The sequence below is a fragment of the Columba livia genome, chromosome 5 (genome assembly GCF_036013475.1).
Source record: "Columba livia isolate bColLiv1 breed racing homer chromosome 5, bColLiv1.pat.W.v2, whole genome shotgun sequence".
Classification (NCBI taxonomy): Eukaryota; Metazoa; Chordata; class Aves; order Columbiformes; family Columbidae; genus Columba; species Columba livia.
The window spans coordinates 32,406,419-32,422,513 of record NC_088606.1 but is presented as its reverse complement, the minus strand read 5'-3'; the positions used below and the strand labels follow the sequence as shown (position 1 = coordinate 32,422,513).

Genomic DNA, 16,095 nt, shown 5'->3' with positions numbered 1-16,095 from the left:
GACAGGAATGTAATGCTTGTTGAACAAATGTGGCTTAAATTTTCTCATATATTCTTTCCTATAAGTCAGTTTTTAGCTTGTTTTGCATCAGAAGTGTTTAATTGCTACATAAGTTGCATTATGATGTGTAGATTAAAATGTTCACGCTTCAGTTTTGCGGTGAGGTGGAGGAAGCTTTGTCTAATCAGCAGTAATTAGAAGAGTTATCAAACTCATGTTTACTCATTCAGGGATATATAAGTGCTATTGTGACTTGTTCTCAATGTAAATCTTTACCTGTTAAGACTAGGAAAATAGTAAAGGGTAATTTTTCATATCGTTATTGGTACAGTGAACCCTCATATATAGTGGTTTTGGTAGTTATTGAAACAGTGTGTAGGGGGAAAAAGAACTAAAGACAAAATAGTATTTTAACAGGTGATTTTATATTTCCTGTAATTTAGACTTCTGTGTACTTCTAGTTATTTTTATTGTAGCTGTGTCATCTGTGAAAGAGAACATGATTGGTTTTATTTTTTTTGCAAAGGGATGTCCGACGATTAGTTGTTGCAATGTCAAGAGCCAGGCTCGGGCTTTATATCTTTGCACGGGTATCGCTGTTTCAGAACTGTTTTGAGCTAACTCCAGCTTTCAGCCAGCTCACAGCTCGGCCACTTCACCTCCAGATCGTTCCCACAGAATGTTTCCCAACAACAAGACAGGTAGGAACAGCTGCTCTGAATTTTGTTACCTGTAAGGGGGAGTGTGTGTTCGCCCACTTTTTTTGAGTGGGCTGTAAGAGCTGGGACTGTCTTCTCTGCTAAACCAGTGAGTCTTGGATAATCATGTTCCTAGAGTTACATTTTGTCATTACGTGCACGTAGCTGTTTTTAACTGACTTTTCCACAAAACTTGGTTATCAGTGTAACTGTGTCGTGCCTGCTTTTTCCTTATTTCTACCAGTGTAAGTTTTTAGTATGTTACAGATTTGTCTTGTAATGAAACAAAATAATGTTATTTTATTCCAGAAAAAGCCATACAAAGCTAATAGCTTCTCATTAAAAGAGGTAAAATTGCACTTGACTGAGTAATTCAAGATAACCAATTAAATAAAAAGAAAAAAAGGGGGAGGCGGGGGAGGGATCCAGAATCACAAAAAAGTTTTCTTGCTGAGCTAGATTCATATGTACAAAAACGTAATTTGTAATCCTGCACTAGATCTTTAGGGAAAGAGTTGTATTAAGCATCTAAGCACAGGATAGGCACAGCAGGATGCTAAATTAAAAAATGGAGGAGCATATCATCTTTGTTTCCAGGAGCTTTGAGAAGGGGTGCCTACGTGAACCCAAAATTCAGTTACATATCTTTCCCTGGCCTTAAGTGCTGTTGACAAGTTTGGAAGGGAGCCCTTCAGTTGAAACTGTCCAGTCCACTGTGCAACAAAGAATGCAAAGTGTGTGGTCAGTGGGTGAGAGCAAGAAGGAGCTGGACTTCGGTGGACAAGCAGGCTAAGTCCTAATCTGACTGTAAACTATTTGTGACTTGAATATGTTAAGTGACTCAAGCCCAAAACATACTTTATGGAATAAGCATCAGAACCCAGCCTTTCCATTTGAAATGTCATAATTGGGTTGCCATATTGTGATAAATCCAGTTCCCCAAAGTATAAGACCTACACTTTCTATCTTGCTAAATAATTCAACTGTTTTTTTTTCTTTAAAAAGCATTACTTAATTTCTTGGGGTTTTTGTTTTCTAATATAGTTAAATAATGGTTGCTTTGCTTTGATTGCTGCATGTCTGCTTTTTTTCCCCTCCCTTAGAATGGAGAAAGACCGTCTCACCAAATACATGTTATTAAGAACATGCCTCAAATGGCTAACTTTGTGTACAATATGTATATGCACATGATACAGAGCACACGCCACTATCAACAGGTAAGGACCTTCTGATTTTTGGAAGGTGTACATTTAAAATGAAACTTTTAATAAGCGACACGTGATGCTGTTGAGTTTTGAGACTGTTGCTGTCATGTGTAAAATTCAGGAAGTTTTTGTGACCGGAAGTGAGAATATTGAGGTCTTTAAAATCTTGCAGTAGCAAGAGCTGGATCTTTTAGCAATTTGAGCCCAATTTAAGGCCCCAAAACCAGCAGTAATTGGTGCTGAGTGCTAGACATGGCTCTGCCTGGACCATAGAATTCGTCATTAATACTAAAGAACTAGTCTGTGCAGTATTGAAGTAAACTTGTGTGTTATGCTTCAGGTGCAGTGCAGCAAGTGGTATTATACCACCACTGCACGGTGCAGTAATGTTTTGTATGTTTTGTAACAGAGGTTTTCAGAGCCTGCAGTGTGTAGAAAGAACAGATCGTGTCCTGAAACCATTTTAACCATGTTAGCTCACTGTGTTATCCAGGCTGGTTAGCAGCTGTAGCATTTTTATTCTGGAGCAATTTTCTTCAGCACTAGTTCAGCACCAAGCAGAATAACATGGAGATGGAAGCAGTGGTAGATGCTTTCTCACTTCTGTACCTAATTTTGTCAGGGTTTAATTCCTTAAGCAGAATTCAGAACCCAGCAGCAACATCTTGACTTCTTATGTATGTGAGCCAGAGCTTTAAGGTAGTTTAGGTAGCATACTGAGCAGAAAGCTGCCTTTACTCAGTTTTCTTGCTGGTTTTTGCTCTTCTGAAGCATTTCCACAAGTGGGAAAAAATGATGTAAAAGGGTGCTACTCTGTATTAGCTGTGGGAAGGGTGTGTGAGCATAGCTTTGTATCCTTAGACAGATTAGTCCAAGGTACTTGTCTGTGAGATACAGGTTTTGTTCTTCAATGCAAGGATGTTTCTCTGTCACCTCCTCTTCCTTCCTTCTGCCACTAACTGTTTCATCTAATATTGAACAGTGTAATCAGTAGAGATCAGAAACCAAAACTTCTCCTTTAACTGAATGTCAGACTTTCAGATAGAAAATTTTTCTCAGCAATTCTTGTCCAGTGAATCTTGGAAATTTTTTTTTTCTTTTTCTGAGGGGCATCATTTCAACCAAATTTGACACATGTTGCCACCCAGAAAAAGTCTTTGCCAAGAGGACAGGATACTTTCTCACTGTTTTGGAGGAAGTGTTCTAATTATCTGTCTACTGTAGAGAAAAGGGGATGGGGAAAGAGGAGTGACACTACTAAAATCTCCTGTTTTGTTACAAAGCCATTCCTATAAGCACACGACAAGTCATGTTTTGGAGCCAATTTGTCTAATATAGTAGGAGATCTCAATGATGCAGATTGTATGTGATGAAGTCTCAGTGGGCTGTGCGGTTAGTAACATTCAGATGGAAGTGAATAGCCATGTGGAAACTGAGAAATTAATACATGTCCTGAAAAGCCAGTGATAGCATCTAAATTTTACTGAAAGATGGGTTTGCTTGACACCTTAATCAAATATGGTCCTGATCCTTCTACTAATACCAGGTATTCTTTTTAGCATCCTAATCTTATCCATTAGTTACAAAACTGCTGTTTTCCTGCTGTGGCAGAGAATCACATTGTCCTTGCAGGAAAAGCCAAAAAGTGAACTGCAAATGAAAAAGTAGATATTAAATTTCTTTTACCCTATTTAGTACAACATGGTAGTTCGCCTTTTCTTTTACACTAGTCTAAACAGTAGTAGTCACAAAGCACAACATGCATCTAACTAAATCACAGAAGTCTGAATGTCTCATGCATCAAGAATATATTTTTGTAATTAAAGGTTCTCTGGTTTTGAAATATGCTTTTTCTGTGAACAGATGGTTTATAGAAAGCAGTAGGATAACTTCGAAGTCTATTAGAAATGCTTTTCATATCTCTTCTGGTAATCATAATTGCTTCATAGATTTGCCTATGCTTGTCAGAAATCCATGATATTAGTGTCATCTAATTGAAGATAAGACTTCACTACAATTAAATACTTAATTTATCATGTGAAGCAAGTTGCCTTTAAGCAAAACAAAACTAAACAGTCATCCATGGAAGGTTTATCGAGCTTTCATTTCACAATAATCCAAGGAAATACCCATCATGCCATTAAATAATGCCAGGCTGCAAGTAGTGTGAGTGTTTCTGCACAGCCTGGAGTTATGTAGCATTCATCCATACTCTTCAGCTCACTGTATTCATGGTATTTTTTTCCAAAGTCTGTAATATGGCTACTGTTGATGCTTATAATGTTCTGCAAACTACCTTTTTGGTTGTGAGCAGAATATTTTTAATGTACTAAATTACCTTTCCAGAAGCCTTATGTGAAAAATAGCTGAGCATTGCTTTAACTGTTACTGGAACTTGCGTTGTTCTATATTTGCAGCCATGGGTAAAACTTGTATAGATAACATTCACACAGTATTTTATAAGACGTTTCAAGGAGAAATTACTGGAATTAATTGCTAAAGACATGCCCGTTAAAGGCCTCAAAAAGCAGCTTAAACATATCTAGAGGTTTGAAATAGTAATAGTGGAGATTTCAGTAGGAATGTGCTGGTTGCTCCAAGTAGGGATCTACCATAGCCCTATTACTTGTCTCTCTGTTTGGGATAATGAAATGTGTTTGATCTCCTTGGATTGAAAGTTTTTCACACCCTCTCCAGGCAAAAAAATGTGTCTAATAAGACCATCATCTGAGCCAAGATCATCCCTAATTTTTTTATATAGTAGTTAAGTCCCTAGAAATTATTAGGTCTTCTAAATTTTAAGTCTTTGTTAACTTGTTATCTTTTGCAAAATCCTAAATAAAACAATTGAAGCTAAAATAGGAATAGATGCCCAAATAGATATATTAGTTGTAAAAACTGAAAATCCTTTCTTTTTTAATCATCTAGCGTTTACTGCCCCCACCTGCCATGATTGAAGAGCCAGAAACTACTCAAACTCAAGAGACTGAAGTAGAAGGTGAAGTGCAAGACATTCAGGAAGATGCAGAACAAGAAGAAGAAAATAAGGCAGGGGAAGAAATTGTAAAGGAAGGAGAATTGAAAGTGGGCGAAGCAGATGAACATCGAACGATGCCAGAACACCCTGGAAGAGACAGTGATAGTGGAGACAGTGAACCTGAGAATGAGACTGAGAAGTGACCCATATGATGTTTTACATCTACATGCTTTGGAAAATAGGGAAGAAAGCAATTAGAAATATAATTGCTATTTTTACATTGACTTTTGAAAATGGTTGCTTGTGTAATGTGACCTGTTTAATGTATTTTTCACTGGATGCTTTGTGGACAAGCAAAATGTTTGGCAAACATTTTACTGAGTTCTTGTCAGTATCAGTAATGTAATTTGTTTAATGGCTTCAAATGATACATAATTTCCTTTTCATAAGTTGTTCAGTAAAGATGCTTTTTATACCACTTTTGAATATTTGACCTTTAATTCCGGCACAGAGTTATCCATTAAACATCACTGAATAACTACATTCAGTATTGGTCAGACACCCTTCATAGTTCCATTTTGCAATGGAGAATTCCTTAAGCAGAGCTGTGCTCTTATACACTGAGATGGTATTTTAGGCATAGGCTCAAGTTCAGTAATATATTTAATTGTATGTCTGAGAGATGTGGATTACCATGGGACTTGGAAACGTTTTAAAGCTTTATTGAACTGGGCTATTAGCAGGCTTGCAGATTTTCACAAGGTCCAGGTACTTGTAGCAATTTCTTGTTGACTTCTGCTCCTGTTTTTAGTTGATAGTTATTTACAGAAGGAGATGCAGCTTTTCAACAGCACTGTTTTTTAAATTAGTCTTTGAAGTAAATTTCTTTTCCTTTAAAAGGACACAGTAATTGCCCGGGACAAAGACACATGAGGAAGAAAAATGAAACTAATTCCTTGAATGCAGGATTTGCAAAACATACAATGTTGGTATTAATGATATAATGTCTGAGTAGTTTTCTAGGGTAACTTCCACGTGTGCATCTTTCATAAAGTGATCAGAGAAAGGTTTTTCCCTGGTTCTTTAAGAGTACCTGCCAACTTGGCAAATTATTCATGGTTCTCAATGAGACTTAAGAATTTCCAAGTAGATTCTTAAACAAAGCCATAACCATAGGAACACCTTTTATTGCTGTCGAAGGGAAAATACTTGGTTTTCAAGGGTTGCAGTTGTGAAGCTGCCAAAAGGATTTCCTCACTAATTTGACTAGAGAATAATTAACTTAAAAGCTTTTATTAATAGCATTGAAGTTCTTTTTTTTTTTTTTTGTAATATTTTTGTAGTACGAGAAAAAAAATGGTGTAAAATAAGCCAAGCTCCATGAAACTTATCTATTGCATTGTGGCAGAATGCAACCCCCCCTCTCTCCCCCTCCCTCCTTCAGTATGGCAGGAGTGGGCACATCTCCCTCTTTCTCTGCTACTTGAGGCTGACAGCTTCTTTTGTTTGGCCTCAGAGCACCCTGGCTCCTGGGCCATTAGGAGAAGGGAGTGCCAAGGCCGTGCCCAGTGTGGGGGATGTTTGGAGGCTTCAGGGGCACCCACAGACAGTGTGGGGGTGCAGAGAAGCTTCTAGAGTGCCTACAGTCAGATCTGATCAGCCAGTATAAAAACGGGATTCTCGTCGAGACTCCACCCATTGTCACGGGTCTCTCGGAGCACGAGCAAGATGCTGCCGCCGAGAGCCCCCCTCCCCGGGATGGGGACTGCGCTTGCCTTGCCGCCACGTGTGTAAGTAAAAATTCTTGCAGAATCGCGGGTGTATTTTCCTCCCGTGCACATATGCACGTGTCACTTTCCGTGCACATTTGCACGCGTGCTTTAAATTATTTCCTCGCACAATCGCGAGTGTATTTTCCTTCTGTGCACACTTGCATGTGTAACTTTCCGTGCCCAATACGAGCACATGTGTAAATTATTTCCTCGCACAATCGCGAGTGGCCGCCGAGAGCCCCTCGCACAATCGCGAGTGTATTTTCCTCCCGTGCTTCCACATAAGCACGTGTAGGATTCCGTGCACACTTGCACGTGTAAGTAAAATTAGCTCTCGCAGGATTGCGGATGTATTATAAATTTACCCTCGCGGAATCGCGAGTGTACACTTCCCGTACTCACTACGAGTGCGTGTATCTCTTTAAAAATAATCCTGTACCGTGTTTAGGCGAGTGTGTACTCCTCCGGGACTCAGGGACAGCTCCGGCATTGTTTTGGTGAAGCCACGTGCATGCACACTGTGGACCACCTGTTGTATTAGTTGCTGCCTCTCAATAATTTTCCTCAACTGATATCCGAACCTGTATTTAAGTCACTTTTGGAGTGCTAAAACCCTGTTTCTCACCGGTTTAATAAAGGTGGTTTTTGGACCTTGTTGTCCCTTAAATTAACCTACGGGGTGCCTCCGTGACATGCATACTTGAGAGTCTGTGCTGAAATCACAGACTCTCCTCCCCTCCCCTCCCCCTGAAATCATTCTCCCCAGCCCCCCATCAGTTGGAGGGAAGCTCAGGAGTAACAAATCCTAATACTTGCCATGGGTACACAGTGTTCTCTTACATTTTTCATTTGCTGAAGTGAAGTTTTCTAAAACAAGAAAACCAATAATTTGAGCAAAGTGTGTGTTCTCTCATTGCTTGTTTTGATTGCTTATTACCAAATTGTCTGCCTTGGGAGAACAGATATCACAGTGTTGAATGTTCGGGTGATAAGTTTCATGCAGCAGCATTCACATGTTCATGCAGTAGCATTCACATGTTCATGCAGGGTCAAATAATACAGGGTCTTCAGGCCACAAGCAGCTAGCTCAGGGTTGTAATCTTCGTTTTCCAGCCTGTCTTCTATAAATATTTGAGTCTGACAATCATTTATGGTACTTTAGGAATTGGAAAAGGATTCTGGAGCTTTTATTCCAAAACAGATAATTTAACTGACAGAGATTCTGTCAATAATTAGGACAGAATGCCTATCAGCAAGCACCCAAAGCTGAAAGGGGCTGTGAAGACCTTTAGGAGTTGTGCACAGTTTGAGATGAAGTCTTGCTGTTGGTGTGTGACCACACCTGCCCATGCGATGCTGGGTTGTTTGTGGGCCCCAGGTGCGTGTGGTCACTTGTGGCTCAGTCCTCGTGGAACAACAGCCAAGTGCAGAGTTGTCTGAGACTTTGGTATTGCCCTAAAATGGTGAGTGAAGTTGTAGTGAAGGTTGTTTCTGGCAAAGGTGCAGAAACTTGAACTCTATTGTTTTCAGGGACATGATAGTGTTAGGAGAATGTATTTTCAGAAGTCTGGAAAATTATGTTTTTCTTGTAGCAGTGGTGGAAAAGTTCTTGAGGCTTTGATTTGGAGTGCAAAATTAAGGGTTTGAAGCTTTTTTTCCCCAAAAGCTTTTCAGTTATGTTTTTCATTTTTGGTAAAGAATGAACTTTGTCTTTTACACCAAAGTAGGTTTTATGTTCTGTTTACATTTTCTTACAGGCAAGAGTAAGTAGGAGAAATGAAACAGTCTTAAAACTGTCATTTTTATCTACATTGTTTGTTTTCCAATGATGATATTTACTTGGGATTTAGCATCCCCTTTATTCTAGTGAACAGCAAGATCCAGTTGTTAAACTAAATGTATTGAAATTTTTAAAAGGAGACATATACAAATCACTTTATTGTTCCAAAGCGGTATTATATAAAAACGCAACCAAACACACACACACACACACCCACACACACACACACCCCAAGAAAAAAAAAAAACACAATTACTAAGGACTTTTTGAGTGAAACTAAAGAACTATTAGTGGGTTTTCTTCATATTTATTAAGGCAATGCTTCCATGAATTGCTTAATTTTGCTCTGTTACACCAAGCCTGTAAAACAGCTTGGACACTACTTTCTGCATTTATTTAAATAGAGACTAGTTTAGAAACAGCTCCACCCTTGGACTCTAATATTGTGCTCATGTAAAACTGATACTGTAATTCAATGTACTGTTAATTTCTATAGTAGCCAGAAAAACACAGGGAAAGAGCAATTTACTTAGGGTTCTGTCATCCATACATAGCTGAGTTAGAACTATATAAATACAGGCTCCTTTCCATTTGTGACTTAAATAATGCAGTAAGTGCAGGTTTAGGTCTGATCAGAGAAAACGCCCTAGTGATGCTCTCAGAGCATGGCTTGCTTTTGCTTCGGTATGTATGGGACTTTGGAATGGCTTGACAATGTGGGCAAGACTCTGGATATGTTAGGTCTAAAAAGTTCAGGACAATGTTTGCTAAGGGGAAGAGACAAGCTGGAGGTCTCAATAAATGGCTTACAATAATGAATATGTCCATAAGCTCCTAAAGATAGAGCTGTTCCTTTTTCCTAGTCTGCCTTGCGTTTGCTGCAACAGTGGGTACCAAATGCTGCTCTGCATGTTGGATAAGATGGATTCTAACTTCCTTCAAAAGGGAAACAAACATCTGGCCCTTTCTCCTCCCTCTTGCATGGAACTCTGCAGTTCTCTGGGACAGAAAAGGATATGAATCCTGAAGAGAAGTATTCTTATGAGAAGTTTTCCTGACAGAATGGCTTTGCTGACAGGACAAAAGAGACCAGTTTAATTCTCTGAAATCACAGAACTCTTTTTTAAAAGAAGACCTAGGGGCGATGTTGATGACATACTGAATAAACATGACATACAATTGTATTGAAACAAGAATTAGGTAACACTTGAAAACTTGTAGAACAAGCAGACAAAAGCAAACATCCTGGCCAACAAATGAATCACAACCACAGCAGTCAAGAAGCTGTGAGTGCCGTTAAGACATATGGCAGTGTCCTTTCCTTTGCCAAACATGGTCATCCTCGCAGTAGAAACAATCAATAGAAAATGAATGTTTTCGGGGCAGTTTTGGAGTCTGTTTTTATGCCCTTTAGTGCTTCCTTTGCTCAGTGGTTTCTCAAGTGTAGTTCTCTTACAGCTCCTTTTCTCAGAGGATTGGTTGCTTGGCTACCTGTCGAAAAAAGCCCAATAACTATGTAATGTTTATGTGCTATAGCACTGATAAACACATTTTAAAAGAATGCTGTTTCCATCGCTAATTGGAAAAGACCTTTCTTAAAAGACACAGCTAAGCATCCTCCGTAAGTGCATGTATTTTCCGAACTTTTGGGAGATTCCTAGGATAGTATTCAAACTTCCAAAATAAAATTCCCCCTTGCCAACACAGGCATCTCCAAAATTATTGCAGTGAAGAGGATGCAGGAAAAGAGGGAGAAACAATACCTGCAATACTGCTCCCTCTCAGTTTGTAGATAGTAATATTTCATCAGACTAAATAAATGCAAGTACTGTAATGAGAAAGTGATCTTTCCCCGCTCTTGTGGTAGGTAGCAAGGATAGATTATTCCTCTGGGCCTTGCTCTGGCATGGCTTTAGTCAGCTTAATCTACCCCATATCAGTGATAACGTCATATGTTTCTATTAAGAAAAACAGTATGTTTCATTTGGCTTCCATCACTCACCTTAAAAAAAAGAGCAAGGACCTGGATTTTTGAATCGAATAATAGCATCCCTTAAGTGTAGTGCAGAGAAACCTTTTGCTGTACTGTTATATCTGGAAAGCAATATAAAGGTGAAGAAAAGTTATTGCTTCTATAGGTAAGAAACTTTCCAGAGTTCAGGCATTATCTTTCTGCTTGAGAAACAGTATCAGAGTAAACAGAGTATGTTTCTGTATGAGGCTTTTAAGAAAATGTAGACCCAAGCAAAAAGCTGAGCCAGCTGCTGTAAATTACATAGCTCATCTATAAATGTCAGTGAAAAAGCATATACAACTACACGTGTTCATTCAATGAAACATTAGCATTTTATGATTCCAGAGAACAGCATAAAAGAATAAACTACAGACCCAAATAAGGGTCAGGAATATATCAATTCTGGCACCATTTGCAAGAGATAAAAAGAAGCCGCCTTTATTCCATTTATCAAGTGTGAATTCCTAAATTGCTGCACCCCAGCATAAGAGAAGCCCTGCTACGCATCTAGAGACGCTTCAGCATCCTGCTGTGCTACCCTGACATCTCTTGTGTGTTAAGAGCACTTATTTTTAGGTGGGACAGTCATTAGGGACATAACATATCTCAACTACTGTAAAGGAAGTCATTCAGGGGAACAGGGAGAAGTGGATAGGGAGAAGCTCAGTACAGTGGCATGAAGATTCTGTTTCTGACTTAATCCACAGCAGTACAGACTTGCCCTATTTTTTTAGAGTGATTTTTGGCAGTAGCAGTCATGTCCTGTCGGGCAACACCATGTTTTCTAAAATAGGACAGACCACATGTTTTTGCATGCTGAGTCAGAGAGGGGAGGAAGCGCCATACCAGTAATCCTCTTGTGCTGGGGACACACACAGGAGCACTGAAGCAAGACTAACAGGAAATGAAAAAAAGGCAGCCCAATTGCAGAAGAATTCTCTTGCTGTCTGTCACTGACCACCTCTGGAAACTTGAGCAGAATTAAACAAATAATTGCCGTGTTCCAATGTATGTAAATATGACCTAAGGTTGAATAGAACTCATGTATATCTAAATGTTGCCTCTGTATGGCTCTAAATTAAAACCTAATAATGACTAAAGTTGAATATCCATAACTTTTATTATTACCAAACTGCTGTGTCTTGTTCATTTTGCCTGTTGGAAATATTCTTCAAGAAACTTCGAGTCTGCATTCCCTTACTTATGCTTTACACATTGTTGTGCCCAAGTTTCATCTTAGTCTTATGTTTGTATCAGTTGTTGTTTATATACACATATATTAATACTTGTGTGTGTGTGTGTATGTATAACATCTAGCTATAAATAATGCCTCAATTTTGTTCATTTTTTTAAACAGCTATTCAAAAGATGAGAGTTTTGCTTATCAGAAGGGTATCCTTTGACTGATAAAAATCTTTACTGAAGCTGAAGTCTTTATTTGCAGTTGATAATAAGTTTTCCAAATCAATACTTTTCCCACAACATTAGTTTAGCTAAATGCTGCACTTCTTTTGTTTTTAAATATGTACCAAACAAAAGCAATTCAAGCACTTGGCTTTAGTAGTGCACTTTTCCCTTACATGAACTGTGTATTGTCAGAAAGTCAAAACAAACGATAGAAAGTAAAAGAAAGTATTCAAAATTCCAGAAAAACACAACAACATTTCAGTGTTTACAAAATCTGATTATTTGGTCCAATTAGCACTGAAAGGAAGTTTTAAAATTTGGAATTTCACACAAAATGACAACTTGAAACTCTAATATGTTTGGATGTTGAACCCTTCCTGTGGTACCGCTTGAGTTCCAGTTTTGAAAACGGACTGACCTAGAAACAGAAATGAATGATTCACTATGACCTTCATGTAGTACAAGCTATTAAAATTGTCCTCAGGGCCCTGCTTTCCTGTCCTGGTACAAGATGTGGGAAAAGCTTTCCCTGTTCAGACTGACCATGTTTCAGCCACCTGCTAGTTTTACTCAAAGCTGAGAAATGTTTCTGAGGAACTCATTATTTTAGTGGACTCCATTCTTTATCTTATTTGATCTTTAATAGAATTGCAAAAAGAAAAAAAAGGCACTAGCATATTTTTGCGTCACGCTTTCACCACATGTCTTGGTCTTTGTGTGGTGCTTCTTACACTAAAATTCTACTTTGTTTCCCTGAAGCGCTCCACTTTTTGAAGATAGAACCTTCACAGTAACTTCAGGACGCTGACTTTGTAACCTGTCAAGAAACTCCTGCTTCTTAGAATAACTGTTCACTGTGGGAGTTCATATCTTTGGGAAGAGAATTAAAACCTTCCAATGGAACACGTGGTAAGGAGACAAGCTAGTAATAAAGCAGTATTTGTGTGCAGGCAGATTGGCCATTACCAGATATAAAGATGATTGCTGTGTGTCAGGATTTCTGTTCTGGAGGCTGGAAATTACCTGTCTGAGAATGAAGTCACTATTTGACTCACTGAGCTTGCTCTCCACACTTTCTTTCACGTTATCCCAAATAATTCAAGCAAGAAAGTTTAGGTAACCAACAGCCCACTTAGAGCGTTTATAAGTGATGTCTGGGCTTGGAATTTCTCAAATGCTGATTTCAGAGTAGCACCATTTGAAAAGACTTAGCAGACAACAGTGAGTCTGTGAGAGTGTTGAAGGGATCCAAAGCTAAAAACCATGACAAGAATCTTGGAATCACTGGTTGCTGTTGGATTCACTTGTCATGGATGTCCTTAGCCTTTACTCAATCTGTTTTGATCAAGTATTTTCCCAGTTGGCACCTGTCTCCACCTTAGGCTGCCTGTCTCCTTTGAAAAGGCAGGGGACTGTCTGGTGTTCATTATTCTTCTCATGCCTGCAGAATAAATGTTCTTCCTCACGTCAAGCAGGAAAGCCTGGGTGGGAACCTTCCCCTACCCTCCGCCTTCTGACATGGGTTCACTGTCTGTTGAGGGTTAAGATTGCGGGGTGACAATAAAACCCTGGCAGATGTATTGTTAACCCCCTCTTCCCCCCCCCCCCCCCCCACTTCTCCCTCCCTCTCCCCCCTTTCCACTAAGAAGAGGCGATTGGGAGGAAAAGAAGGACAGAGTGAAGAGAGTTGGAAAAAATTAAAGATGTTTTACTAATGCTACTAATAAGAATAGAGAAAATAATACAAAATATACAAAACCAATCTTGAAAGTCTCAGCAACTGCAGAGCCGGCAACCAAAGTCCTGGATTAGACTCTGCAGCCAACCGGAGCTGGATTCAGTCTCTCACTAGGCCTCAGTTTGCAGGGACGACTAGCAAGGTCCTCTCCTAATGTCGGCCATAAGGAAAAGGGAAAAGGGCAAAGGGAAAAGCAAACGAGATCCTCGTGATCTCCCACTTTTATATGAAGTATTCACGTGAATGGAATGTTATACACAGTTGGTCAGTTTCTTGCTCACTTGTTTCTCGTCGCCCCTCTCGCGAGATGTCCATCTGTGCTTATCAATAAGTTTGCATTCCATTGCTAGGTTTACCAAAACATGTGTCTGGTGCTCCAGGAAAATGCAGTTAATATGAAGGCTTTAGCTGACAGGCAAATTCACTAAAAGAGAAACTTGTTTTTAGCAAAACCAGGACACTGTCTCAGTTTGCTGGTAGCAGGACCCTTTTCCCCTGACTTGGTAACTGTTAGCTGGCTGAGTTTTGCTGCTTTCTGCTGCAGCCTTTTGCAATTTGGACATGGTCGCACTGCTTACACAGTTGAGGGGAATTTGCTTACATTTTGGACTGGATATAGTATGCCTGTGAAGGATGTGACATGAAAAAAATTAATGTCCTCATAACTCAAAATTTGTATTACGGTAATTGGCCTAAATTGTAAAACTGCCAGTAACCTAATTTGCTGCTGCCTGACTCTGAATTTAGGCCACATACATCAAGGTCTCTCATGAGCCACACAACCCTTTGGCAGGAGTTATGTGCAGATTTTCAGATTTTGATGTTACATACTGTTGTAGTCACAGAAGTCGTGGTTTGTGTGTGTTTGGTGGGTTTTGGTTGGGTTTTTGTTGTTGTTGTTTGTTTGTTTTCCAGATCTAGCTGTAGGCTGTATAGATATCAATAGATGGGAAAAAAAGAAACCAAAACCAACAAAAAACAAACAACAAAACCACACAACAAAACAGTGAGTCTTGCAGCATCCTTTTCAAATCAGCAATCTAGGAAATAAGGAACAATTATCCAGAACAATCTTTTTGGCAACTCTGAGAAAATACTTGAATGTATTTATAGCGCTTCCGTTAAATTTTGTGGGCCACCAACATTTCAGATACCCTAGTAAAATCCTTTTGAAACAGGGAAGTCATTCAGTAGAACAACAAAGACTATACTTTCTTGTCTTGTTTTAGCTTGAAGCCAGATTTAGGACTTCTTGAATATATTGGCAACTGAGATGTTTGAAGACAGTTTTAATTAGCTATTTAACTAGTTTGTTTATGAAAGGCAATCAGAAATTGAGCACTAATTTGCAGTATTATTTCTGTGAGTACATATTCAGAGTGAAGATTAGCCTGTTTATTTTCTAATGGAAGAAAAAAATAACCATCTGCAACTGAATTTCAAGAGCTTGCACAGCAAAGACGAGACTAAAGATATGGTACAAATGTTTTGCTAGTCCTGTGTGGTTTCTTTATTTAAATTAGTTCTTCTGTTTAAGTTGACTGGGTGTTGAAAATTTCAGCTGTCAAGCTGTCAGGCTTGCCAGCAGCATTATGACTCTGAATATCATGGCATCCTTATACTTAAATTTTCAACCATAATATTTGTTTAGCAACTTCAGTGCTGAAAAAAAAATATGAAAAAAAACCTTACACCTTTTCATATACACTGTGAAAAAAACACAGACAAAATTCAGACTTAATTTTGGCATAATTCATGTCACCATGTATTTACACTGGCTATGTTTTGTTAAACTAAATGGTCAAATTATTTTGTGGCTAAGACTTTCTTTGAGATATCTAGGTAACAAGAAAGTTACTTAGAATATCTTACCGCATTTCATTCTGATGTGATTAAATACAGCCTAAGTGGATTTTACCAGAGTTTTCTGAAGCATAAACATAGTTTAATTATAAAAAGCTACCTATACAACAGCAATTGTAAACTTTCTTTAAAATAATAGCAAACATGGAACAGAAATACACGCTGAAAATACCTTGGAAATATTAGAGTGTTCTTGATATCTAACAAAAAGATGGAAAAGACAAAATGAAGGAAATCGGAGGACCTGAGGAATATCTGAAGTGATAACTGATACAAACAGAAACCTTCCCATAGGGATTTTGGGACTTGTTTTCTTCCCCGTTTGGTTCTTTGCTCTTTCTATTGTACTTCTGTTCCAAAACGGACTCTTTTCCATAGGACACAGTGGGGTTTTCTGTAAGATCACTGCAAAACTTTTTTAGCCTTACTTATTTCTCTGTCCCTGTCATGGAAGGAAGGGGAAGACTCATTTTTAATATCTCTAGGATATGCCAGGTCTCTCCTCCAAAAGTTTTCACTAATCAAAACATGATGGGCACATATATTAGTGTCATATTTTAAATGAGATTGGCTAAAGAAATGGGACTGTTTAGGCTGTCCACAGATCCAAAGTTACCGTTATTTTTTGTTATGTTGTTTAC

At 38.7% G+C, this 16,095-nt stretch overlaps 1 protein-coding gene across 1 annotated transcript in view; it reads left to right on the top strand.

Annotated features, from left to right (window-relative positions):
* Positions 1–5,358, top strand: part of AQR (aquarius intron-binding spliceosomal factor) — a 54,271-nt gene extending 48,913 nt beyond the window's left edge. The window contains exons 33-35 of the mRNA XM_065064176.1: positions 527–701; positions 1,802–1,915; positions 4,832–5,358. Of these exons, the coding sequence (XP_064920248.1) occupies positions 527–701; positions 1,802–1,915; positions 4,832–5,083 (541 nt within the window). The 3' untranslated portion in view covers positions 5,084–5,358. The remainder of the gene's footprint in view (positions 1–526; positions 702–1,801; positions 1,916–4,831) is intronic.
* The last annotated feature ends 10,737 nt before the right edge of the window (positions 5,359–16,095 follow it).